Source organism: Copadichromis virginalis, linkage group LG12 (genome assembly GCF_057382275.1).
Source record: "Copadichromis virginalis isolate Kocher_CV1m ecotype Utaka linkage group LG12, C_Virginalis_male_GT1.1, whole genome shotgun sequence".
Taxonomy (NCBI): Eukaryota; Metazoa; Chordata; class Actinopteri; order Cichliformes; family Cichlidae; genus Copadichromis; species Copadichromis virginalis.
Window position 1 is genome coordinate 22,445,210 of NC_140629.1, and position 26,114 is coordinate 22,471,323.

Consider the following 26,114-nt stretch of genomic DNA (forward strand, 5'->3'; position numbering starts at 1 on the left):
AATTGAAAGCACCTGGCTGCTACTTATGCTCTTAATTCCTATGGAAAATATATGTAAGGGTTTTCTTGTTGTATACCCTTAAACTTGCTTTTTCATATAGCTGTACAATGCAACTATAGGTTGATTCATACTTGATTTTAATAATTATGTTGGCTTTGAATGGGGCCATTTTTGAAGAGTAAATAACAGTATAACACATAAAATAGCTATAAAACCTTTTCCCCCCTGTTTTTTTCCCCTTTTTTATGCAGGAGCAGAAAGAGGTAGACTAATACTAAAGAGTCTGGCTTTCTCTGCTGCTCCGATTTTGTCATCTGATGATTTTATGAAAGTGCAATAAAAGCATTTACTATTTTAGGTTTTCTGTATCTCAGTGATACTGCTCTGTAGTACCTGATCTATCTCATGTTCTCTCAGGATAACAGGCTCTGGAGAGACACGAGGGATCCGTGGAATGGCTGGCGAATAATTTCTGTTGTAGGAAAAAAGGAAAAAAAAAAAAGTCAGATTTAAGACATTTCTTTGCATCTCCTCCCAAGTGTTCATCCTGGTGTTTAATGTGTGTGTGTCTATGGTGCAACCCCTACGATCCATCCACCTATTAGCTTAAGGTTACTAGCTTGGCTCTCTCCCCTGCTTCCCCGACCAGCCCCCCTTACGCTGTGCCCAGCCCTCTCTCGTACTCCAGTGATTTCTTGGGGGAGAGGAAATCGTCATCATGGTCTTTCATGTCATCCATCTTCATGTACCTGGCCCCTTCTGTCCCCAAGAGCTCCTCTCCTTCAGAGAACAACATGCCAAAGAGAGCGAACAGACCGTGGTCAGGTTGGTGAAACAGCATCAGAGAAAGAGAGAAAGAAGAGAACAGGGTTGTTAACCAGCTGTGAGAAGTGTTAGACAACATGATATCCCAGCTGATGGCTCTGCTATGTGGTGGTTAGACTGGTGAAATGAAACATCGGTGAAAATGATCTGGCCTTATTATAGCGAGTCAGCAGCACAAACACAAACATATTTTTATCCAGGATACAATAGTAGAATTAAAGCTGCACAGTTGTTCCCACTTTTTGAATAGAAAGGAGTAGATGAAACATTTTCTCCACACAAAACTGGAATTTAAGGGAAATTGTGAAAAAGATGAAATATATGACACACTGGTGGAAAAAACTAAACACAAAGGGATGTGAGAACATGGTTTGAGTGGGAATTTTTTAAAGGACCCAAAAAAGTTGCCTTTCACTGAGAATCTTCTCTTTTCTAACTTGGAGAAACACTGCTAACTGTAGCAACAGAGAAATGGATCAAGCTTTTGGAAATTTGTTCCGGAATAGGAAAAAAGGCATCCATTATTCTGACCTGATTCATTTTTATATGTTTTTGACTAAAAAGCAAAAAAAGGTTTTGTTAAGTGAACTCTAATTTTGAAATCATCACTGAGAGTCATGAACTGATTGTATGAGATGATCTTCCCATGCCTTGTTATCATAGAGGGAAAGACAAGAACTAACTCTAAGTTGAAGGAAGTGTTTTCCATGTCAGAATCCTTTAAGCTACTCCCAACAATAACGGAGAGGAGAAATAATCTTTTATTATTAAGTACAAGTCCTGGATTTAGGACATGACAAAGAGATTGAATGCATCGCCTGACAACAGCAGCCTGTTAAGAATTGAGACCATCAGTAAAACCTTTTTGTACCAGTTTGGGGAGAGCACTTAAGTGATATTCAGGAGAGGTCACTATGTGGGTAAAAGTACTGTTATCAAATAGATAAATAATTGACCAGTACAAGAATAATACGATATGCAGAAACCAAAAAACATCTATGGACGTAATAAATGGACAACAAACTGTTAAAAACGGGTTGTTAAAACTACAAGCATATATTCACTTATAATAAAGGGTTAGGCTATAAAATGCCTGCAGTAATCAACAATCTGCTGTTATTATCAAATAAAAACCAGTAAGCAGTAAATTCGACTTCTATTAAACAAAATTGCCACCCCTCTGGCTTTGGAATTAAAAGCTGAGTGAAAGACATCACCCACTCATCGACACCGGAGACTAATGGGATCTCTAATGGGAACGAGATGTCAGCATTTAAGTGTTTCAGATGAGAGAATACCTTTGACAGTCTAGCTGGATTGTTCATACCTTTAATATTCAAGCTCAGGGGCCTGATACAAGATTCAGCATCTGGGTTTTAAGGTGTTAATTTAAGGTGTCACAAGAATGGGGACAAGGCAAAGAGGGGGAAATGAGCAACATAATTCCTTGATGGGGTTGTGTTTATGGCTAATTGTTGGACAAAAGATGTGACGTAGGATGAAAGGAGAAAAAAACGTATTACTGGAATAAACAGTGAAGTGGCCTGAATTAAATGGAAGAAAGTTTCAGTTGTTTTTACTACCTACTATAAAGAATTGTGATTTTTACAGTGGGTTCAATGTAGGAATTAAAAATAAAATTGACATTCTGTCAATTAACAAAAACTTTTTTATAATTATAAGAGAGACTGCGCAATGAGCTAATGAGCTTCCTTACAATTTAAGCCCCAAACAGCATTTCGTTATCATGTGGAAAAACTGAGATGTATTCTTATATTAAAATATCTCAGGGTGTGGTTAAACTTCTTCACTCCTCTGACCCACGAAAGATCAGAGCGGGCTGCATGTGGCCTCCAATGTAAAATGAGTCTCACATCCTTGCTCTAACAGAACACTTCTGCTCCTATAGCTGATCAAATTGCTGGTGAGGACAATAATAATAAACCATCTTATACTATAATATGGGAAATATGGGTGGAGTCACTGCTACAGAGAGCCGATCTGAGGACATCAACAATACAGCAGGACACTGTGGGCAGCTGATTCAGATTAACTGATCTTTACTACATCTGAATAAAAAGATAAAAATGTGCTCTTGACTTTGGAAAAGTTCATAAAATCCAGCTAGAGACAACACTGTTACTGATGAGCAGAGGGTGCATCAGAGCACGGAGCAGCATAATTTAATTTCTAACATTTTAGACAGCCGCTGCTTCAGAGAGTGATGCTGGAGGCGATTTGCTCTAAAAGAGATGAACACAAACACAGAGACAAGCAGAACAACAGAATTTCACTCCACGTATAACACCAACAGTGCAAGTTGCTCTCTGCTGTCCTTAGAACAAAGCACATATCTAGAAGTGAATTGAGGTGCTCTTCAGTTACTTACCCCCCAAAACAGGCGATAATGTTAAAGTGTTAATCAGCATCAAATGGAAATCTTCTCCGTGTGCGTGAATTAGTGACTGCAGCAGCCTGTGTGTCTGCATGAGGTCCCAGAGCCACAGTGATGTCGTAGTTATCATTACACCACATTTGACTCCATGAGTGCGCTACCCACAGGTTCACAAGTTAGCTCATGTCCTGCGTATCCTCTGTCTTGTGTGCCATGCATGTGTTGAGTAGGCGAAGCAGTCTGCTAATATCAGTTTACCAATCCGGATGTGAGATGTGTCTTTAAGACGGCGACTCAGCTACTTTCTATATTTAGAGCCACACTGACAAACTGTTGGTTGAATTATCAGGGGCCTAAAAATATCAAGACATGATATCCCATGACATTATTGTCAGCGGTATTGTAAACTTCAGGCGTTAAACCTGAGAAACCTTAAACCTGTCATAAGTGATTTTTTTTGGGCCACACGGGGGCAGCAGAAAATAGCTGTGACCTGACCAACGGTTCATCTGTGACACGACACAACCATAGCATTTTTTTTATCCTGCTTTTCTTTTTACTCATAATTCTACGTCCTCTGCTTAATCATGCGCGTAAATGTCTTTTTGTTTAATAGCTCCGTAGCTAACAGTATTCTGCAAAAGTCTCAAGCTATCTCTCATTTCCTTATATTCTGCTTCCAAGTTTCTAAAGTGGTCTTGAACAGTAGTTAGGAGTAGGAACTTTATTTGATTCTATTTTTTTAAGCCACTGATGTGGGGTGGAAGAAGTGGAGGACAAGCCTAAAAAACTACCTATAGGAGTGAAGAGTAGCTGAAAGTCAAGTCCTTAAGTGACATGAAAAGATCCAGCAAAGAGCTGACACAAGACCTGAGAGCATCTGACCCTTCAGGTGATTCATCTACTGTTCACCTGAACAACACGTCGTATGGAGTGATGAAATTTTTGGGCTCTATGTATGTACGGAAGACAGGAGATATGATCCTGAGTGTCTGGATCCATCCGTAAAACACGGTGGAGGCTCTGTCATGGTTTGGGGCTGCATTTCAGGTAGTAGTGTTAGTCAACAGAAAAGTACTATCAAATTTTGATCCACCATGCAGTACTCTCTGAAAACACCTGATTTTCAGCATGACAATGATCTAAAACACAGAAGTGAAAAAAAGGCAGCCAACATCCAAATAAGAGTTTTGAATGTCCTAGTTAGAGATATGACAAGGGAGCTGCCTATGAGAGTTCAGGCTGTGTCAAAGAATAAAGGTGGTAATACCAAATACTGAGCAATTGTAACAAGCTTGAAAATCAAACTCTGTTTTTGCCTTATATACCGTATATTACACATACAACAAGCTGGCAAAGCAAACCATTAGCTGAAAGTGACTCTAACCATGAGGGCAACAGTGGTGTGATAATCATAAGCAACTCCTATTAGAACCTGGTCATGTGACATATTATTAATGCTAATAGACCTTTGAGCATTTCTAAGAATCTCTAAGCCCCCAACCCAACAACCAATCAGCCAGCAAACACAGGTCACATGACAGAAACACAAGACAGTAATAAACGATGCAATACATAGAGACAGATTCACATGGCGATACGGTTACAGTCACACATGTTTCAAATGAATATTAAAAATATGTATATATGACACTAAAATCTAAGTTATTAAAACTCACAAAGAAGGTTTTCTTTTGTGTTTTCCTAACTAAAGATTTATATTTGATTTAATATTATTAACAATGAAGGGCTTATGTCAAAGGCACCTGGAGAGTCAGAGAATGAGCGTGTTAGCACTGGGACATATCGAGGTTACAGACATGGGTGCTATGGGTGCATGCCAGTGAGAAACCAGAGCCACCACCACAGAGGGGAACGAAGGAGAGAGAGAAAAGCAGTGGCACAAAGATGGCGTGAGTCTGAAATGGAGCCACACACGTAAGAAACAGACATTCATACCTAATGTTAGCTGTGCAATTCCTAAAAAAAAAAAAAAAGAGCAAAAGGCAAAAAAATGAGTCGTGAGGGGAAAAATGTTTACATCATCAAACAGTTACAGTGTTCCTGCTGTTTTATTTCAGTGATAATAATGATAATACCTTCATCTTCAGACACATCCAGTATTTCATCCACTGTCTCTGGGAAACTCATGCGATGTTTCTCTGTGGTCGTCTTTTGGGCATGGAGAAAAGAAAACAGTTACCGACAACAGCAAAAGGGAAGGTTCAACTTTTCATACAATATGTTCCCATGTGATTATCACCACCCCTTTTCTGAACATCTCACCATGGAAACTGTCTCCTCAGTGACAAGTTTTAGGACGTCAATCACCGAGATGTAGCCTAACCTCTTCGCGATAGCCAGAGCTGACGTGCCATGCTAAAAGAGAGAGAGTGGGACATCGATGAACACCAAACTTTACGAATGAGGATGACGAAGAGATAATCGCACTCACTGTAGTGGTCTCATTGGGCTGGGCGCCATGCTTCAGCAACAGTGTCACAATATCCGTGTGTCCCTGTTGGGCTGCCTGATGCAGAGGAGTGTAACCAAGCTGTGAGAGAAAAAATACACAAAAGTGTAAAAGTCGCTGTAAACACTAGAATTTCTGTGAGATTTCTAAAGACCACGTTCACGGTAGTCAACAAAAGCTAAACTAAGCCAGATGTGAAAAAACACAGACTTATGAACCAAACGGAAATAAAATAAAACTTACATACGTACATACAAAACTAATAAAAATAAAATGAAAATATTGTAGGAATGTTTTGTCAGTTTGCTTAAATTTGTGATGAGCCTTGATGCCTGAGTTTACTGAGACTGAGACATTACTGTAAGTGATGTAAAAGAAAAATACCCACTACATTATATTAAAAAATAAAGGAAAAGCTTAACATTTTAAGCAAAAATAGACTGCAACGAGCAGCCAACTGAGAAAAAAAAACAAAGAATGTCATATGTGAAAAAGCTGATTAGTCGGTTCATTGCAGCCCTACAGTACATCCCACCTTTTCTTATAGTTGCTTTTTTCCTCTAGCATCTTCATATGAATATGGATAAACACACACCAGCTTGAAACAGTTACTCTATGTATTACAGCAAACCATGTTTTCAAACATTTATTCCCTTATGAGCAAAAAACTCCTCTATGTCCTATTAAATCATTTTACACTAACAGCGGGGAAACCCAGCCATCACGAGCTGTGTGTTAACACACTGTAACCGTGGTTACTGACAGACTGTACTGAAGCTCTATGACTCATTCCCATCCGACTTTAGCTGTAGTTTTCGTCCAGAGCCAGAGGGAGGCACTCACCCTTGTTTTGCTGTTCACGTTGGCCTGTTGCTGCAGGAGGAACTTCACCATCTTGATGTTGCCATAGTGACAAGCTACATGGAGTGGGGTGTAGCCCATCTGAAAGTGGAGAAAACACAGTGAAGGTCGTAACCGGGATCGTAATGATCCCACATAGAGGTTGAGTGTTTTATGAAAAACGTTTTAGAACTGCATACTATGTTTTTGAAATGGTTAAAGTGTTTCAAGAAAAGAAGATTGATTCAAAAATTGATACAAAAAAAATTATTTTAGGAATTAACAAACAGCAATTGGACCAAAATATAACCAGACACATCAAAGCTACTCAGACATTTTCTCTTTCAGCTCAAAGACAAAACACCGCGTGATGAAAAGGTCTTACCCGTGTTGCGGCATAGACTGACGCGCCCTGCTTCACCAAGATATCAGCGATCCCAACGTGTCCTTCCTGTGCCACCAGGTGGAGGGGTGTTAACCCACTCTGTTTGTCAGGGTGAAAAGACAAAGGTCAAAAACAGCAAAAACAACATAGACTATAGTTTATTTTACAGTAACATTTCTTTCATTTTTTTAATTTTATCTGTCTTTGCCTTGTTGCCGAGGTTGACGTTGGCCTGTTTGGAGATGAGCAGGGACACCATGTCAGGCCTTCCTTCCTGTGAGGCCAGGTGGAGAGGTGTGACACCCTGTAGTGACTCAGCATTGGCTGATGCTCCATACTGCAGCAGGCTGTTGGCCACCTCCACCTGGTTCTGCTTGGATGCTATATGTAGGGCAGTGTAGCCATTCTAGAAAACAGATGTGGTTTTCTTTTAGAATGACATGAATTCACACACAATACTAAACCATCTGCCTGACCTTGTGTCTATATACGTGTATTTTTAATTTGATTTACCCTGGCTGCACTGTGTGGTGATCCTCCTTTGCTAACAAGAAGGTTAACAACATCCAGGTTGTTGTGATGTACAGCAACGTGCAGCGGAGTGAGACCATTCTGTAGAAAGGGATTCAAACATTAATCAGACTGTGGTAGTTCAAACAAGGATTTATTTAGTTCTTCTTCCAAACACGCAAGCCCATTATGATTTCCTCACTTTTCCGGCAGCATTTGGGTTGGCTCCTCTTTCCAGAAGCAGCTCTGCTACGTCCACCTTCCCATACTTGGAGGCCACATGGAGTGGAGTGAAGCCTTTCTGCAGACGCACCAACAGGAAAGTGTATAAAACATCAGGTAGGGGTTTTTAGCATTTGGGCAGACAGTTTAAAATTTCACAGAAGAAGGTTGAGCAGGAAGTCTTTACCTTGGTCATCTTAGTCTGTTGAGCCTCCATGTCCAGGAGGATCCGTACAGTTTGCACATGACCTTCCCGGGCCGCGATATGCAGAGGTGTGTGTCCTGCTGTGGTGGTGGAGTTGGGGTTGGCCTTTTGCTCCAGCAGAAGCTTCACTAGCTCCTTGTGGCCCATCCGAGCTGCACAGTGCAGGGGTGTCTGGTCATCCTGTACAGGAGGGAAATTAGCACGTGGATGCAAAACTCGGTCAGCTTCATCTGCCGGTATTCGTGTATCACATTTATTTACAGGACGTTTATGCTTCGGTGTGTAACATCTCTACCTTGGCTTTGGCGTCCACTGGGGCTCCATTCTGCAATAAAAACTCTGCCACCTCATAGTGTCCTGCCCGGGATGCCATATGGAGAGGTGTTTCCACTTTCTGTTCACACACAAACCAAAGAGTCAAATCAATAATGCTCTCAGGAATATGAATTGGTTATTTGAGTTGGACTTGAAATTTCAGTTAGGTACCCACCACATTAGAAGCACTGGGAGAAGCACCTTTCTGCAGCAGGATCTTCACAATGTTGAGATGACCCATAAATGATGCTACGTGCAAAGGGGTTAAGCCGGACTATAAAAAAGGGAGCACAGGATTACAAGAATTAGAAATGATCTTGGGGATTTATTAAATCATCTATATAACTTCACATCTATCTATTTGAACTGTTCTTACCTCAGTCACAGCCTCTAATGACGCCGAGTGTTTGAGCAGGAGATCCATCACACGCATGTGGTTCTTTTTACAAGCAATATGCAAAGGGGTAAAGCCGTTCTGTGAAAGCAAACAGTTATCATTACTACCAAGGTAAAGAGCAACTTTGACTCGTATGACTTAATAAGCTGATCTGGCCTTATTAGAGTATGTTTGTCACTAACCAGAGCCCGAGAGTTGGGTTTGGCCCCTTTGTCCAGCAATACTTTGGCCATACGGTGGTGACCGCAGTGTGCCGCCACATGCAGAGGGGTGAGGTGGTCCAGTGTGATGTCATCAATCTCTGCGTTGTACTGTAGAAGCTGTTTGACGCAGTCCATGTGGTCGCCCTGCGCTGCCATGTGGATTGGAGACAGGCCATTCTGCAAAATAAATAAATAGATAGATAAATAAATATGTTGATTCTTTATTATCTCCAATGGCAGGAAGAAATTTTTCAGATTAAAAACAGAAAATTAAAAAAAAAAGCTCCCAGATTTGTACTTATGACCAAACGAAAGAGTGAAATTCAGAAACACTGTAAGTCATGCTGAAGCAACAGCTTCTCAAACCAAAGCAGGTATGTTGGGCACACATGTCCTCTCTCTTCACATTTCATTTACAAATATAAAAGGCAAGACCACAACCATTACCCCACTCATCAAAATACATCAATTTAGATAGTATGCCACAGTAAGCCAAAGGATTGAGTCTTTCACAATCAGTTGAAAAGATGACGGTTTTTGAATTCTTTCCCGTCTTACTGTTAAAAATAAAACCTTTAAGAGACTTAAAGAATTTTCTTGACGCCTGTAGGGGTTTACCTTAGTCTTTGCATTAATGGGGGCTCCATGGTCCAGCAGGATTTCTATAATCCTAACATGGCCATTTCTTGCTGCACAGTGCAGAGGAGTCAGCTCATCCTAGAGGGGAGTGATTGTTAGTGATTTAGTTAATGAACCATCTAAGTAGGACAATACAGTCAGAGCTTTGGAAACACTAAAGCTTTGAGATGAGAGCTTTGGAAACCTTGGTCTTGGCATCAATCTGAGCCCCTCTGTCCAGGAGGAGTCGGACCATGATCACGTTACCCCGTCTGGATGCAATGTGCAGAGGGGTGATACCGTTCTGTAGAACAGACACAGATGAGTTTAGACAAAAAACTAAAAGAACAGAGAGCAAGTCATGTGACTGACCTTCAGTGACAATTAGTTTTCCCCTACCTTTGGGGTGAAGTTGACATTGGCTCCTCTATTGAGCAGCAGTTGAGCTACGTTCAAGTTTTCATAGTGCGCAGCAATGTGGAGGGGTGTGAATCCAGTCTGCAGGGACACATAAGGTTAACACCATGCTACTTTCATTCCCTTTGCACTTAAGAAACAAACAGCTAAAACACACCAATTACAGACATTCCTGTTCCATTCTGTACACACACACACCTTGCTTAGCACATCAGGATTGGGGTCGTTCTGCAGAAGCACTGCGGCTGTGCGTGTATCATCGTTACGTGCTGCAATGTGCAGCGCAGGGAGGCGGACCTTTCCTTTGGTGCCATAGTTGATGAGCAGGGCTACAACATTTTCATGCCCCTGCTGAAGAGCCACGGCGAGAGGAGTGAATCCATCCTGCAACACACCGGAGAGAACCAGAAGAGAGGTTGACTCATGGAAGGAAAATGAGAGCGATGTAAGGAGAGAGGCTAATGAGAACAAAAACGGAATGAAAACACAGCGGGTGTGGATCAGCAGAGATAGGACTGAGCAATTTGGGAGATAACTCTTCAAAAATGTCTCTCAGCTTAGTGGTACCTCAGTTGGAATGCTCTGATTGGCTCCATTCTCCAGAAGAAACTTCACAACCTCTAGATGGTTTTCTTGTGCAGCCATGTAGAGTGGAGTGAAACCCTTCTGTCTCAGAAAGACACAACAGGCACGCACACACCCACAACAGCAGCAGAGCAGACACACAAGCACAGCACCAGAGAGACAGTCACAGATGCACACACAGAGATGTAGACAGAGAGGGAACAGCAACACACAGAAATATTGGAACAGAGACACATGTTAACAGATGGAATTGCAATAGTTACTACAGTGGTTTCACAATAGTTAGCCTGAAGAGAAGCCTCTGTGGATTCAGTGACGACTGCTTTGAAAGGCAGCTCTGTCTCACCTGCGACTGAGCGTTGACATTGGCCCCATAGTTAACCAGCTCTTGGACCACCTGCTCCTGCCCTGCCAGGGCTGCGATGTGCAGGGCCGTGTTCCCTTTCTGGTAAAACACAGAAACATGAGAACACAAGCAAACATTTACATGAAATATTACAGGTGAATTCAAAGTGCAAAGTGTTTTTTTGTTTTTTTGAGAACTGGCAGCATTACAAGGTGTTAAGTTATCTGTATTGGTGTTGTTCCTGCATCATCACAATAATGTTGCATCAGCATTGCAACTGACCAGTCACGCTGTTGTGATGTCATAGCTTCGCAGTGTGTTAAAAAAAAAAGCGAAGAAAAACATTTCTTTAATTTTTTTATAAAATTCTCTTCCAGAACAAATGGTAAGCATTTCAAGTGTTATCTTTATTACGTTGTACAACATAAAAAGAAGTATTATCAAGTCAGGTTTGCTGTTTACCAAATTTTGGTTACTAAGTTTGGTTTGCTCGTGATAGTATTTCATAGCATTAGCTAACTTCTTGGCTAATGCTAACTAAACTAATCAGACAGCGTTATTGGTTGGTTTGGTTGCAGTGTTGATCCTGGGCCAACGTTATGATGATGATGCAGGAATAACACAAACGCATGGATGTCAGCTTGTGCTCATTACGACTATAAAAGATCAGACATTAAAACATTTTTTGACAGGGGCAGCATGTTCCTGCAGTCCTAGCTGGTTCATCACCAACCTCACAGCAGCAAATGACTCAAGGAAGAGTCTTCTTGTCTCAAAACATTAGGCATGTTTCCGAGAAATGTATCTGATATTAAAGCATCTATGATTTTTTTCTTTTTTCCCCACAAGTGATTTTTGAGGGGTTAAGGTTGCAACACTTATTTTTACCTTCGTGGTGGTTTCCAGTACGATCCCATTATGGAGTAGCTCCAGCACCATTTTGACGTGGCCTTCTTTTGAGGCCAGATGAAGCCCATTGAGCCCATTCTGAATGAAAGGGAGAGAAGAGTAGACCTCACACTGAAGGGTCCTACACACACTAAGAGCAGTTTCCTCTAATGGAAAAAAATAAACCAAACAGACAGTATATATATATACACACAAACACTTGAAGACCATGCCAACTGACACTGTTATCACAGTGACTGAATCACTCACAAACCATAGCATGCACATACTTACACTGGACACCATGCATGCGGTACTCTCAGAATCAGAGTGGCCATTAGCAAAAACACTGTCTACAGGGATGAAAATCAAGATGAAAAATCTTTCATTTGATTAATGATCATGAAAGGAGGAGGGTGACGGGAGGGAGATGGCAGGCCGCTGGTCTCGTGGCCGGGAAGAATACGAGCCGTGTGGGATAGGTCTGACCTCACACAGCCTTCCTTCAGCCGCACAGGACATGTGAGGTTGGACCTTTCCCACACCACTGATATTATTCCTCTGAGTGGAGAGACCACAGCACACCATCACTCTACTGCAGACAAAGGAGGGAAGAAAAGGGGGGAGGTAGGTAAAAAAGGTAAAAATAAAAATCAAGACAAAAAGGAGGCGAGTTAGAAAACAGTAGATAAACAGGCAAAGAGAGATGGCAGTGGAGGATCAGTTAGACTGAGAGGGACAGGGAGGGAAGAAAATATAGTGAGGGAGGGGCTGGAGTGAGGCAGCGTGCTGGCGAGTGAGCCATGGCAGAGGTATCCACACAAAGAAGGAACAGTTAAGCCTCCACCTGGCCAAATTCCCACCATACTGACTCAAACTGTCACACAACCACTGAGGTTTAAGGGACAATCTACAGCTTTTGCCAGATAGCTTGTCGCTCTGTGCGTGTTCCAGCAATGACAGCAATGGCAATACACATAATAATAATAATAGCTTACATTTGGTCGAAGCTATTGGTGTAAGCCATGTGAAGTAAAAGACTAGGTTTGCTTGGTTTTTATCCAAAAAACAATGTAAAACGGTTTAAAATAAGACACAAAGCAGACACCAGTTATTCCAATATGTCATGAATAAATTCCACATTTAGAGGGACCGTAACTGTAAGTGAAACACGAATGCTGTAGATTATCTCTGTAGGTCAAAAACATTTGATGCCAAACAGTAAAAAGACAAAACAACTTCATGTTGAGTATCTACAACACAATGAAATGAAAGTGTGTCATTCAGGAAAACACATCTACCAAGGTATCGTAGTTTTTCTGCATGTACATAGTCACATTTTTAATCAGTGGGGTGTATCCCTTTGTCATTGTAGAGCCGTTTTCCAGTAATGGTCGGGACAGTGCCATTTTATACAAATAAACCTGTCATTATGTGGGGTCTGTTGCGGTGATGGTGAATAGGGCTCACAGAAATCCTGACAGGAGCATTACCGCCAAATAATTAGAAAGTGCTGAGGGCACCATACAGTAAGCGAATGGAAGGGAAACCATGACTAAGTTAGATTAATGAGCCATAGTATTCTCTCGTGCGCACATACAGGTTTTGGCCAAGTTTCTGTAGCCTGCGGGCCTCACTCCTAGCCCACTAACACTATCTCTTCCTGGACGCTGTCAGCATAAAGGAGGATGGAAATGGGGCGAAGGAAAAGCCCCTGCCCCATTTATTACCTCCTCTGGAGACCCTTTAAAACCTGACCTGTCACCTTCAGCCACTGATTAACAGTCTAACCGAGCGTACACATACAGTGCACTGGATGGCACACAAATTTAGTAGTCAGTTTAGAGACTTCATGCACACTGAACACAACACACATATGCAGTAAACATTGGTAACACAGAGAAAATCTGAGGAGAACATAATTGGGTTAGGGATTTTATTTTAAAAGGCGCCACCTACTCGTTGTATCTATCCCACTGTAACCTATAGGAGAAACTTAAAAGTACTGCAGGTACTACTCAGTGCAGAGCTACAAAAATACCTGATTTTATTTCATTTTTGGAGACACTGCTACTACACCATCCATTCACACTTTTTTATAGTGAGCAGTCCACCAATATCCTAAAAATTTAATTTAATGAGTTAGAAAGCAGATAGTGAGCCAGGAGACTAAAACCCTGGCAGGATTTGACTGTGGGCACATGAAGAGTAATAAATAAAGTTCGGTTTCTACTTTTGTGCACTACAGCACAATATGTTTAAAGACCAGGTTTGCTGATAAGCAAAATTACATAACGTGAATTAAGAACCAAGAAAACCACGTGCAGTCTGAATAAAAGTGACTGGCAGGTAGTTAGATATGCACGCCAGTCTAGATATTTAATCTGGTGAATGAGTTCTCTCACCTGATTGGCTGTATTTATATCAATGCCATTTTTGATGTGTTCCAAGGCCTTGTCCAGGTTGCCAGAACGGGCTGCTCGGAGAAAACTGTTGCCAGCATCTGCCTGCAACAGAAACAGGGAGAGAGGAGGAAAGAGGGGGATAAAGGGGTACAAGAGAAAGTGAGAGACGCATAAAAGTAGAGGACAAGAGAGGGAAAATGGAGAGAGAGAGAGACAGTGTTTGGTTATTTTTGGGGAAAATGCATTATAAGGACTGAGAGCGATAGCGTGATGGCAGTCGTCCATCAGTTTTCCTCTCATTTCACTCCTCCCTTGGGTATTTTGGACAGTGCAGTTTGAAAATCTACATCGTGAATCTACACATATGGGTGTGTTAGAGGGTTTGTTGGGCATGTAGGCAAATGTATTAGAAAATATTGGCAGATTGTTGGCTCTCTGTTGGGAGTGTGTGTGTGTGTGTGTGTGTGTGTGTGTGTGTGTGTGTGTGTGTGTGTGTGTGTGTGTGTGTGTGTGTGTGTGTGTGTGTGTGTGAATGAAAGAGACAAAGGTAAAAGGAGAAAGGACAGAGAGTGTGTGAGGCTTTGGTGAGCTCTGGCTCACAGGCCGGCACATGGCATGTTCTCTGTTTTTGTCTGTGTTGTTTTTTTCTGTGTCTGAGGGCTTCATGCCTCTTCCAGGCAGGAAGCCAGGCAGGGGTGCCGCTGAAACAGGATCACTCATGTGGCACGGGGGGGAAGCAAGGGAGAGGAACAGAAGCAGGAGCATGAGCGACCGAGGGAGAACCACAGGGAGAAAGTCGACTGCAGCAAAGCCCCACACCTTTTTATTTCATTTACATAATCTCCTCTCTTGGCTATCCCTTCCTTACATCCTCTTCCCATCTGAATGGACATCTCAACATGCTGGTCAGGAAGAATAAACAGCTGTTCACTGTATGCATTTGCATAAGCACAAATAATAAAGTTATTGACTGTACAAATCCCTCGTTTTTTGTTCCAAAAGAAAAACACCAAATTCTGCTGCGCACTACAAAAGATGGTTTCCTCAGTGCTTTATGCTGTGTTGACTATTGTAGTGACAGGGTTGTTGGTCCTCTTTTGACAGAGAGAGAGCAGGCCGGGGTATAAAAGAGAAAGGATCCACATGCCTGAAGTAGAGGCATAGCAACAAATGACACCACACACCCTCAGCATGACACCAATGGCACAGCGCTGCGCAAAGAGAGAGGTCACTTTAAAACAAAAAAGAAAAAAGAGGAGAAACGACAATGGAAGGGAAACAGAAAACCTTTAAAGGAAAAGCTGCTTCCAGCTGACTGTGGCAGCAAAACAACAGTCCCGAGTATCAGAGATTGAATCTACTCAGTGGCAAAGTTTCCACTTATCAGATGAACCTCGTGCAGCAAGCAGCACCCTGAGCGTGAAGTATTAAACACTGGGCTTCTGAGTACACCCACTCCTCCAGAGCCATTTGCTCTGGAGTTGCAGTACAACTTCTCATATACATGTGTGTTTTAAAAGGGAACGTGCTAGTTAGATAGTCCCACAATAAAAGAAAACAAATCATGGATGTACCAGAAAGCAAACTGACTTATAAATACATGATATCATATCTAGATCTTAATTCATGGCAGTTATATTTACTGAAAAAATATCAAAATGACATCAAAAAGCAATAAAAATAAACATAATACACTAATAATTAGGAATAAATCATTAGTTATACGTGACAGCTTTAATACTCACAGATCCTAAGTTAACTTGGTTCACCATCTTCCTGCTGAGTTACTCCAAGACTTTCTCATCCTCTTTCACTTTGAAGAAGATAACAACCCACAAACCCCTCCCTCTACACAGCTGCGATCAGACTGACCTCCACATACAAACACCTGTCACTGGAGTTCTGATCACCACACTCTAAACACACGTGCATACCTCCCTTTATTCATTTCATTAATGTAATTCAAATAGAGGTTGTACGTTTAATAATTGCCCATATCTCATTTAGTTAAACTTGCACATGTCTATGCAACAGCTAAATATAAATATCAGACGGCACAAAATTTACATAATGTAACAGAGTGCATGTGAGGTTTCTGTTGCATGCGAGGTTTGCAGACCATGGTGACACACAGAGACACTCTCATCAAAGTAAAGGCAAATACAGCTGATGCAAACACACACCCAACACAATATACATGGTCTCACAGCAAATGGTAACACCATAGTGACCCCGGCTGAGGCCCCTCTACAGTTGTCCAACCCATCTGCCACCCACCCCATTGCTTCTCTTTAAGGTGAGGCTTTCCTAGTCCTGCAGGCTCACATGTGTCTGTATGTTTCTCTAACTATCTGCTTGCGTCAAGAAGTGAGTGTGTGGTGTGCTAAGATAAAGATGCAGGGTAACCGCACCCATCTGCCAAACTCAGAGACAAGCAGGTACAGAGCTCATACACAGAGCAGAGAAAACACAGGCAGTCTAAAAGCTGCTGTGTGGTTTTTCTCGTGTTGCACTCTGCTGGATCGTGTTACGAGTTAGATGAATGAATCCCTCCACGATTATTCCCAAAGAGAATGGACGAGCTTACGACTCCTGGGCTGCGCAGAAATGAGCAGACACATTAATCATTCTGCTTGAAGCAAACGACGCAGACAATAACCTGTTCAGAAGCTCCACGGTTAACATTAGCAGTATCAACGCACGGTGTCATGCAGTGTGCATGCAGCTGTCCTCGGGCTGAGACAGTGCAAGGCTCGTTATAATGAAGCTCAAAATTACCAAGTAAAATTATTCCCCTATCATCACTCATCACAGAAAATCCTCTACCCTGAGCTCCCCTATTCGCCCTGCCCCTATCTCAGCTTTTCTTTCCTGTTGCTTTCTTTCCCTCCTCTACCCCCTGCTCCTTACCCGTCTATCCCCCCCCCACCTTCGCTTGCCTCCTCTGCTGGTTTTGCAGCAGACAGGATGACATCATCCCCTCGCCAGTGGACTGCAGTGTTCAAAGACTCAAAGTGTGCATATGTGCTTGTATGCACGTGTCGGATATTAATTTCTTATCCCATTGACTGAGGCCCTAAAACTCACCTGAACATTCATTATTTTCTTTTTGCAGCTATTTCACATTAAAGGGTTTTTATGACCAGTCTGGATGAAGTCAGACTGAATGGGGAAGTAAAAACAATGCAAGGCATGAATGGGAAGTCTGCCTGCTGGAGAGTACCAGATACTTCTAATAGAAATCTAACAGCATAATTCAGGAAAACAGCCATTGTGACCCCTTAAAGGTTAGTCTGTATCTGCCAAAAACTTTTATTGCACCCTTTTTTTCTTTTTGATGCCTTTAGTGGTGGATCTTATTTATTTTAGGAATCACTGATTCTAGACTGGTTAGCCCGAGTCTGGCCTAGTCTCAATGCTGCGCAAAAAAAAGGAAAGAACTCAAAATATTTTACGAGTACAATCAACAGACGAATCCTGAATCTCTTCCACAGGATGTCAACAAAATAATCAGACTTATAACCAGTTTCAGAAAATCTCAATATTTCTATCAAAATTAGCACAAAATCTACAAAACAGACACAGTCCCCTTCCTCTCAAACACGCTAACACACGCATACACACACTTACACACAGGTATGCAAACAGCACAGTATGAATCTGCAGACACAGCACCAGGTGCAAATCATAAATATTTTAAGTGCCACCACAGCTATTTGTGCTACCAGCAGAAAGGTGCCTGCGTATGTTCAGTGTGTCACAAGTACTGCTTTTCTTGCAATAATAATTTCCTGAACTTTAAACAACATGAACTGTGTAAGCACACCAAACTCTAGATGATGTCTAGTGTTTTTCCCTTCCTAAACTCAGTGCCTCGATGTGTTTGGGCTAACACTGGAATCTGGGAGTTTCTGTACATTTTCAGGGGACACTGAAAAACATATGGAAATTCCAAGCAAAATGCTTAAACAGCAATTTCAACAGTATTTTCTGCTGACTTGCATTTGCTCAGAAAATCTTTTTTTCCCCCCCTGTCCCTTTTTCTGTGCTCTCCCTCTTTGCTTTTAGATCTCAGGCTGCCTGGAGTGCTTGAGCAGGCAGCAGGTTGTTTCTGTCTGAAGAGATGTAGCAAGTGCAGAGTCTGTCAGATGGAGACCCTCAGGACTGCTGGGTTCTGGACACATTAACAGGAAACGAATGAGAGGGGCACAACTGGGATGAAGCTGTTACATTCCCCAACTCAGCTCTGTCAGTCTGCATGTAAATGTGCCCCCCTGTCCAATCATTTGTCTCTCTGCGGATATTCCTTGTATGTGACAAAGCGTATTGTCCCATTTTTACTATTTACTTTCTCACACTCCGAGCCCCCCCTCCCACTCCACAGCCCACTGTTTGTCCCTGCCAAACTCGATGATTGTCTCTTTATATTTGGGCCTGCTGAAGCCTCTGCATTTGTAGATGAGATTGTCATGGTTATTATTGCCATGGTTATTGTGATGTTTTTGACAGAGGACAAAGGGAGTGAAAGCCATAGGATGACGATAGGTTTTGCAACTGATTGCAAACACACACTCTCACACACACACACACACACACACACACACACACACACACACACACACACACACACACACACACACACACATATATTATATCTATATCTATATTTATTTATTTTTAAATCTACCACTGTAGAACTGCCTTTGTATAAATCTTTGTTGTACACTGAGTATTGCTTCAGTATTGCAGCTTAATCAATCGCTACAGAAACCCAGTAAACCTCATGTTGTAGGTTTTTTGTTTTGTTTTTTTTGCTGGGCTTTTACACTTTTTTTTTTATTACATTTACATTACAACTCCTAATTTTTTTTAACTGGAAACATTGTATTTTTCTTTCTTGACCACATTTATATGACTGTAATAGTAACTACTGCCTTTTCCCTGAATTTACCTATAAAATATGCAATAATTTTATATGGACTTCATGTTTTTCTCATAAATTAAACTACTGATGCGCAAAACCACACATTTTTTACATCTTAACCAGCTGCTGCATTAAAATGCTTTCTAGATGTTAAAAGTAGCAGTTAGAGATAGCAAGAAATGGGTCTTCTTCATAATTCATTTTTAAAAATATAGAGTACTTTTAGCTAAGTAAAATATCAAACTTGTAAGTAAACATAGCCTTACCCCTAATGATATATTATATTATATTATATTATATTATATTATATTATAAAGAAAAATAAAGTGACTTTTGGAATATAATCAAATAGTTTTCTAACTAAAACACGTCAGTTAAAATTCATCTATGTTTGCTCCCTTATTGCCAAGACTCCACAAATTTTATATTCAGATCAGGGTCTCTTTTCATCATTGATGAAGACTTGGATCTCAGAGAGGATAAAAGCCCAACTTTACTTTATATATTTACCCTTTATTAGTTACTTTTTCTATTTGGCAATTCACTTTGGCAAGGTCTAATTGTACAGACACTAATAGAAGTGGAAAAAAAAAACCTCCAGACAGTGGATGGTTCTGAGAAGTTTAACCTTCACTGATTGCATGGTGACTATATCTGTAGTTCATCCTCACGCCAATAAACTACACATAGAAGCTGCATCGTCAAGAGTAAACTCTTACAATCACTTCTTCTTTTACTGCAGATAAACTCCAGGAAACACAAAAAAAGCACACGAACTCAAGTAGTAAGGCCTTGTGAGTCTGTGCCCTGTGTTGCCATTACCTGCACTGGGTGAGCACATGAAAGCCACACTTAAAGCTCTCATTAACCGACCCTCTAATCAGTTTTACCGACCTCTGGTTTACTTACCGCAGCTAATCCTGGTACAATCTGAACATCAAACAGACAAATTAAGTCAAAAACAAGATTAAGGTTGGAAACAGAACATGACACACACCCACATGTATACGCACTTACACTAATCTTGGGTGCACATGCATGACAATTTTCAAAGATACTCCCAAGCAACCAAACTCACTCCCACGTCTAAATAGGCTGTTTTTCTAGCACTCAATCACCTCTATAGATGTTTGATTAAAACCGCATGAAGCTGGTGTGTAGTCCATAAAGAACAGATCAGATTCTCAATGAGCAGAATCAATGTTTACTCCTCCAGGACTTGTGTTACTTTTTCTCTTCTTAAAAACAAGGCCCTGTTCAGGACTGAAAAGGAGAGGCAGTGAAAGCAGCGCTGAAGACAACGCTCCCAAACAGTTAATGTGGACAGACAGAGAATAAGAATGGCACTTTGCAAACAGACAGCCAACAGAAAGAGCCGTGTGCTGAATAAAATGAGCTGAAACAAATACCAATACATCAATATTCATGTGTGAGATAAAGAAAATATGAAAGGAAAGGATTTAAAACAGGGAGCAAAGCCAGCGAGAAAAAGGTACTGGACCATCACAGTGTGATGTAGAAAGGTTAAGAGAGGGAACGCTGGCAGGTGCATTACAGCTGAGAAAATGCAATGATTTTACAGTGGAGCAAAATGCTATTAAAAAAGACAGCAGAACGAGTATTAGAGAGACATACAGTCATATGAAGAGACAGGAATAGTTACAGGACAAGAGATACAGTACGAGTGCAGCAAGAAGAAGGTGAGACAGAGAACAGCAGAGTCTGTGTACTCACTCCAAAAGTGACGCTCTTGACTGGCATGCCTGTTGGCCCTCCACTCTCTCTTTCTTACGTTTTCTGTTTCTCTCAAACACACAGCTGTCTTTTCTGTTGCCCCCTGCAAGTGCTGCGGTACAGGGCACGTAGACCCCCATCCAACGTAAACACGAAAACCACTCACACACACATATACACACGCCCAGACACACACACTTGAGTAAGCATGGTGGGTGGAGATATTGGGTAGGGTGGGGGTTGAGGGGATGGGGGGCCCAGGGGTTTATCTCTGGAGGAATGCTGCCTGTATCTAAGGACACACATTTCACACGCAGCCGAAAACAAATGGGCACCCCCACACTCTGCCCGTGGATTTCCTGCCTCCATCCGTGTTCCTTCTCGGCTCCATTTCCACTCATAGTTTGAACTATCCTTACTTTTCTCATGTACCCCACCCGTTTCGTGCCCTTTTTCGGTCTTCCATCACACTCTGCTCTGCTGTCCACCTCTTCTGTCCCCTCCACCTTTCACATTTGTTGCACCCCGACACTCTGTGTCACCCCAACTTTATCCCTCCTTTCTCCTGTCCCTGCTTGCCCGCATGTCACGCCCATCGCTGTGTCTCCTGTATGTTTTGTGACAGCCAGACAATCAATTTTTTTCTAAGACCAGGCAGAATACCAGAATAGTGCAGAGTTACTGTGGCGAATGGGTGTGTTTTTTCCGAGTGGGTCCGTTTCAGTCTGCGAGGTGACTTACAGTGACAAAGCGCCCGGTGGGGGGGTTGCTGCCACCGCCCAGTGACAATGGGGCCAGACACATGGGGTGGAGGGGTGGGGGGGAGCACGGAGGGGCCAGGCTCTCAAAAGGCCCTGCCTCTTTTAATAAAGCGTCCGTCATTCCTCGCTTGAAAGGACCTCCTTTTCTCTCCCTCTCCCCTCCTCTCTCCCTCTCCTGGCTAAATGCTGGGAAAAGCACATCGCTGCCAAAACCATGCAGAGAGATAAATGCTAGTAGGAGAGATGAAGGAGGGGGCATGGCAGAAAGGAGGCTATACACTACTCAGTACCACTGGACCGTGACCTGGGCAAAAACATCACGTGGGACGTCTGTGCTGTCCACAGAATTGAGTTTGGACAGTGACGAGAGCTCCAGTGAAAAAGAATGTTGAGGCAGTGGACAACGAGTACTAATGCCCATGAAGACATGACAAATTATCCCATGCTTCTCCAAGAAGCGTACTAACATCAGCCTACTCTTGCCAAGCCAGCAGAGAGTAACGCAAATTATATGAAGGGAAGAATGATAACCTCTCAGATCCTTGTTGATAAGACTTTTTCCCCAAAGGTGTGGCAGAATTAAGTGAGTGATGAGACCCACCTGAGTTTTTCTCAGCAGGTGCAGTCAGCTTAAAAGTGTCATTGTTACTCATGACACAGTAAGACAATCAAGTAGTCAATAGTTTATGAGGTATTATAGTAGGATTTTTGATTATGGTGCTTTGCAGGCTTTCCTGCAAGACTTTTCTTCCTTTTTAAGTCAACTGTGTGACAGATGTTGTGGGTCAGAACTCACCTGTTCTGCTTACCGGTACTAACCATACAGCTTAAATCTGTAAGAGCACTCTTGCAGGTGGCCTCATAGCGAACTAGTGGCCGACCAACTTTTCTTGTCCCTTCAGCCAGCTGCCCATTTATCAGGGTTTGATTGGCCAGTCATCATCCATGCGGCAAACATGGCCCATCCAATATAGGTGATTTCCAAACAATTTGATCTTTATGTCCTCTACGCTGGCATTTTCTAGGACTTCCTTATTTTAGACAAAATGATCCCATTTGATTCGTCACATAGACCTCAACCTTTAAAAGCTAATAACACATGAAGGATTCAACAAGGATAAATATATGTAAAGCATTGCTGTGCTTTATTTCTAATGCAGGTGAGAGTTTTTAAAGCTGTGTTATCAATCATTTAGTCCCCATCTAGGCTGTAACTCTTACACCCTTGCACAAAGATGTATTCTTATTTATTCTCTTAAAGAGACAGAGATCTAACTGAGAGTGATTTCAGGTCATTGTCGAGCTCAGGCCACACTGCTGTTTTGTAACAGGGTTGATTTAAGTTGGAGACAGACATGCCCTCTGCACCCTGTGTCACGCTCCTCTTGTTTGCAGGATAAAGGGTTGCGACTGTCCACGTGTGGTGCTTGTGGTGGTTTATTGCCCGTGTCCTGATGCTTCAGAGAACAGTGATCAGAGAGAAAAAAAACTGTAAAGAAAAAAAGCCACACACTGTAGTCTGTACCTATTCTCACTATTTCACATCACAGACCTAAAGTTAGCATTTTAGGATCAAACATATGAAGTAGCAATAGCAGTAGGAACTATACTGGTGGAAACCGGAGAGGATTCATTTGGAAAAAAAGAAGAAAAAAAAATCTTTAAGTAAAAATAACAAAATGCATTCTCTGAAGGCAACATTTTCAAAGCAGAAAACACGTGCATTATCAGTCATAATGACAAAACTCTATACCATATTCTCTTTGAATTCCAACATAATGCTATTTCTATGTAAGGTTGCACAGGTTCAGAATGCTGTAATGCCCCTCTAGTGGCAGCACAATGCTCTGCAGCTTTGGCCAGTAGCAGCTTCATATCAGGGATGGGGTGGGTTGGGCTGATACTGCAGCCTTGGCAAAAACCTTACAGTCTCTCTCTCTCATACACACCCACAAGTACACACACAAAACACACACATTCAGTGGCTTATCCTGTACTTCAGCACTTCCACACATTAAGCTTGCCTGGCTTCTGAACTGAGAAAAGAGCTATTTAATTCAGCATAGGTAGCTCACGCTCATATACATACATAGTCAGGCGTACGGTCACCTGAACAAACGCACATGCGCCTCAATGTGACAAAGCCAGACTGACCTGTGGAAGACAAAAAACAGGAAGTTAGAAATACTCGAGGAAGGATAGCAGAAAAGATGAAAGCAATAGAGAAGAATGACAGCCGCAATATGTCAGCACAGGACCGGGCTCCTATTAATCTTCATAAGTGGACAAGTAGAGTCAGGGAAATACAGAGGGAGGATGTGCACGAGGCGAGAGAAAGAGAATCACTGTGGAGAGAATATATGTCTTCACAACTCTCCATGTCTCCCTCTCTTGTTTTGTATGTACGCAGTGCCGGAGCTCTTGCTGAGAAAATAAAGCATCTTGACCATCACTCACTACTGGGTTTGAGTCAGCCTCAGACAGAATCCGAGCAGCCAGACCATAATTCAATCAGTCTGATTAATAGACATAGAGGTGAAGTGGCCTGAGTTTTTAAACTCTATTCAGAACTAATGTACTGTCCTGAAACTACAAGATATGAACCCCACCAGGACGACGAGTTCACCTTCCAATGCTGATTTAACTCAATTTAAGTTGGGCATAATGCAATAAGATTGTAAGACCCTGAAGAATATAAACTCCATTGTTCCTCTGAGAAAGAGAAGCAGAGCAAGAAGTAAAACACTACATAACATTTTATTGTTACTTAGCTTCTGTCTTTAATGTCTAATTATTTTAGAGCTTTCTTGATGAAGGTTACAATGTGACAATAAGAGTTTCATTTTTCTTTTATGTAGGCAAACTAAACTAAAGCCATTTTTAAAATAATAAAAACAATAATAAGAGGGCAATTTCTTGTTATTAATCAGCTAACTCATACAAAGACATAAATACCGTTCAAATCAGCAGGTTACTTTTCGGAAATTTATCTTTAACAAACTTTGTATATTGTTTATGTGGTAACTGCATAGTTACTACACTGTTGTGACAGCTACCTAGCTAGATTGTTACTGCAATATCTTCTTCTGTTTTCCATTTAATTTCCTGGTATGTCAGATGGTTACATAACAAAAGGACCAAACTCAGCCAAATGAGTTCAGTTAATGTATGACTGAAAAAAGTAGAATTACAAAATAATTTATTAATACACTTTAAAAAGGATTATATGCAAATGGAGGCACACAGTGACTGCCCGTGTCTTTCTGCACTGGGGTATGTTTTAAACCGGTCTAGGTCTTGTAGCATGTCATTAACATTTGTACAGGGACAGTGACATTTCCAAACATTCATTTTCGGTTTGCCTTGCACCATCAGTCCCATTCCTCACCCCAGAGAGAGGAAGCAGCAAAGAATCCAAAGATGAAAGAGGAGACGAGTGGAAAGAGCAAGAGGTGCGCAACAAAGCGGAAACAAAGGGGTCCGGTGATAAATAAACACGCCTTGGGAGCGTCAGTGAGTCTGTGCTGCAGTGGATTTGTGCACAACATCTTCATTTGTTGCACAGTCTTGTTGACAGTATGACAGCATAATCTGCATTGCTTTGCTGAGTCAGACACCCACAACTCTATATGCATAAACTTCCTGTGTTATTGAAACTAAACTGGTGGAGCGACTGCCAACAGCAGTAAATGACCCATTCATACCCAAATACACAGGCTGCTCTTGATTAAAAAATGAATACATATTTGATGTGTCTATCATGTCGTTTTCCACTTCAGCATTTAATATCTTGCCTCTGGGGACAGATGTTGCAATTAAGGGAGACGCTCTTATCAATCAGTGCAAGTGGAGTCCAAAGAAGTCTTTTAAAGCTGGAGTCAATCACTCAGCTGCCTCTACTCAACAACTTTAGCACTGCCTTAAATTTACAGATCCAAACACTCACACACTCATAGAAATACCTGCATCAATTAACACCACACACACACACACACACACACACACACACACACACACACACACACACACACACACACACACACACACACACACACACACACACTTTCACCCACAGCGCATTACATGCAGGTGCACACACCCTTTTCATTCAGCACACACACATACCCCAATCAACCACAACATTAAAACCACCACCTGCCTAATATTGTGTCAGCCCCCATCATACTGCCAAAACGGGTCCACAGGACCTCTGGGGGTGTCTGCTGTGCCAGGCACTGGGATGTTGGCAGCTGATCATTTGGATCCTGTGGGTTATGGGTTGTGGCCTTTTTGTATTCGGCTTGTTCTGACGTTCCTGGGGATAATTAGTTGGATTAGGATCTCGGAAGCTTGAAGCTAGGTCAATACTTGGGGTTCTCGGTCCTAACTTTAATTCCTGTTCATTTTTAGGCTGCGGCAGAGGTCAGCGTTCTGCTGGGAAATGCTGCTGCCATTGCCATATGGGCTCTGCTTGGTACAAGTGGACAGTTGGTGGCATATATTTAAGTAAGATCTGCATAAAAGCAAAAGGAGACGCATTTTCCCGAAACTGAAGTATTGATATTTCTTTCTCCTGTCAGTAGCTTTAATGTTGTGGCTGAGGGGTGTACGTAGCTCACAGCAACCTTCCATAATGCAAGCATTCAATTCGGGCAGCGGTATACTC

The 26,114-nt window shown here is 41.9% G+C and overlaps 1 protein-coding gene across 10 annotated transcripts in view; it reads right to left on the minus strand.

Moving 5' to 3' along the window:
• ank1a (ankyrin 1, erythrocytic a) overlaps positions 1–26,114 on the minus strand; it is an 86,309-nt gene that overhangs the window by 21,729 nt on the left and 38,466 nt on the right. For 6 of the 10 annotated variants that reach the window (XM_085475446.1, XM_085475440.1, XM_085475445.1 and 3 more), the window contains 24 exons: positions 14,030–14,131; positions 11,625–11,723; positions 10,737–10,835; positions 10,373–10,471; positions 10,004–10,189; positions 9,788–9,886; positions 9,594–9,692; positions 9,389–9,487; positions 8,750–8,947; positions 8,547–8,645; positions 8,346–8,444; positions 8,151–8,249; positions 7,838–8,035; positions 7,631–7,729; positions 7,432–7,530; positions 7,127–7,324; positions 6,919–7,017; positions 6,537–6,635; positions 5,676–5,774; positions 5,507–5,599; positions 5,320–5,392; positions 5,180–5,200; positions 660–780; positions 394–472 (listed from right to left, as the gene is read on the minus strand). In XM_085475446.1, the coding sequence (XP_085331572.1) occupies positions 394–472; positions 660–780; positions 5,180–5,200; positions 5,320–5,392; positions 5,507–5,599; positions 5,676–5,774; positions 6,537–6,635; positions 6,919–7,017; positions 7,127–7,324; positions 7,432–7,530; positions 7,631–7,729; positions 7,838–8,035; positions 8,151–8,249; positions 8,346–8,444; positions 8,547–8,645; positions 8,750–8,947; positions 9,389–9,487; positions 9,594–9,692; positions 9,788–9,886; positions 10,004–10,189; positions 10,373–10,471; positions 10,737–10,835; positions 11,625–11,723; positions 14,030–14,131 (2,655 nt within the window). Of the gene's footprint in view, positions 1–393; positions 473–659; positions 781–5,179; positions 5,201–5,319; positions 5,393–5,506; positions 5,600–5,675; positions 5,775–6,536; positions 6,636–6,918; positions 7,018–7,126; positions 7,325–7,431; positions 7,531–7,630; positions 7,730–7,837; positions 8,036–8,150; positions 8,250–8,345; positions 8,445–8,546; positions 8,646–8,749; positions 8,948–9,388; positions 9,488–9,593; positions 9,693–9,787; positions 9,887–10,003; positions 10,190–10,372; positions 10,472–10,736; positions 10,836–11,624; positions 11,724–14,029; positions 14,132–20,687; positions 21,203–26,114 lie in introns of those variants that run through there. The other 4 variants (XM_085475447.1, XM_085475442.1, XM_085475441.1 and 1 more) reach the window with 4 other exon arrangements.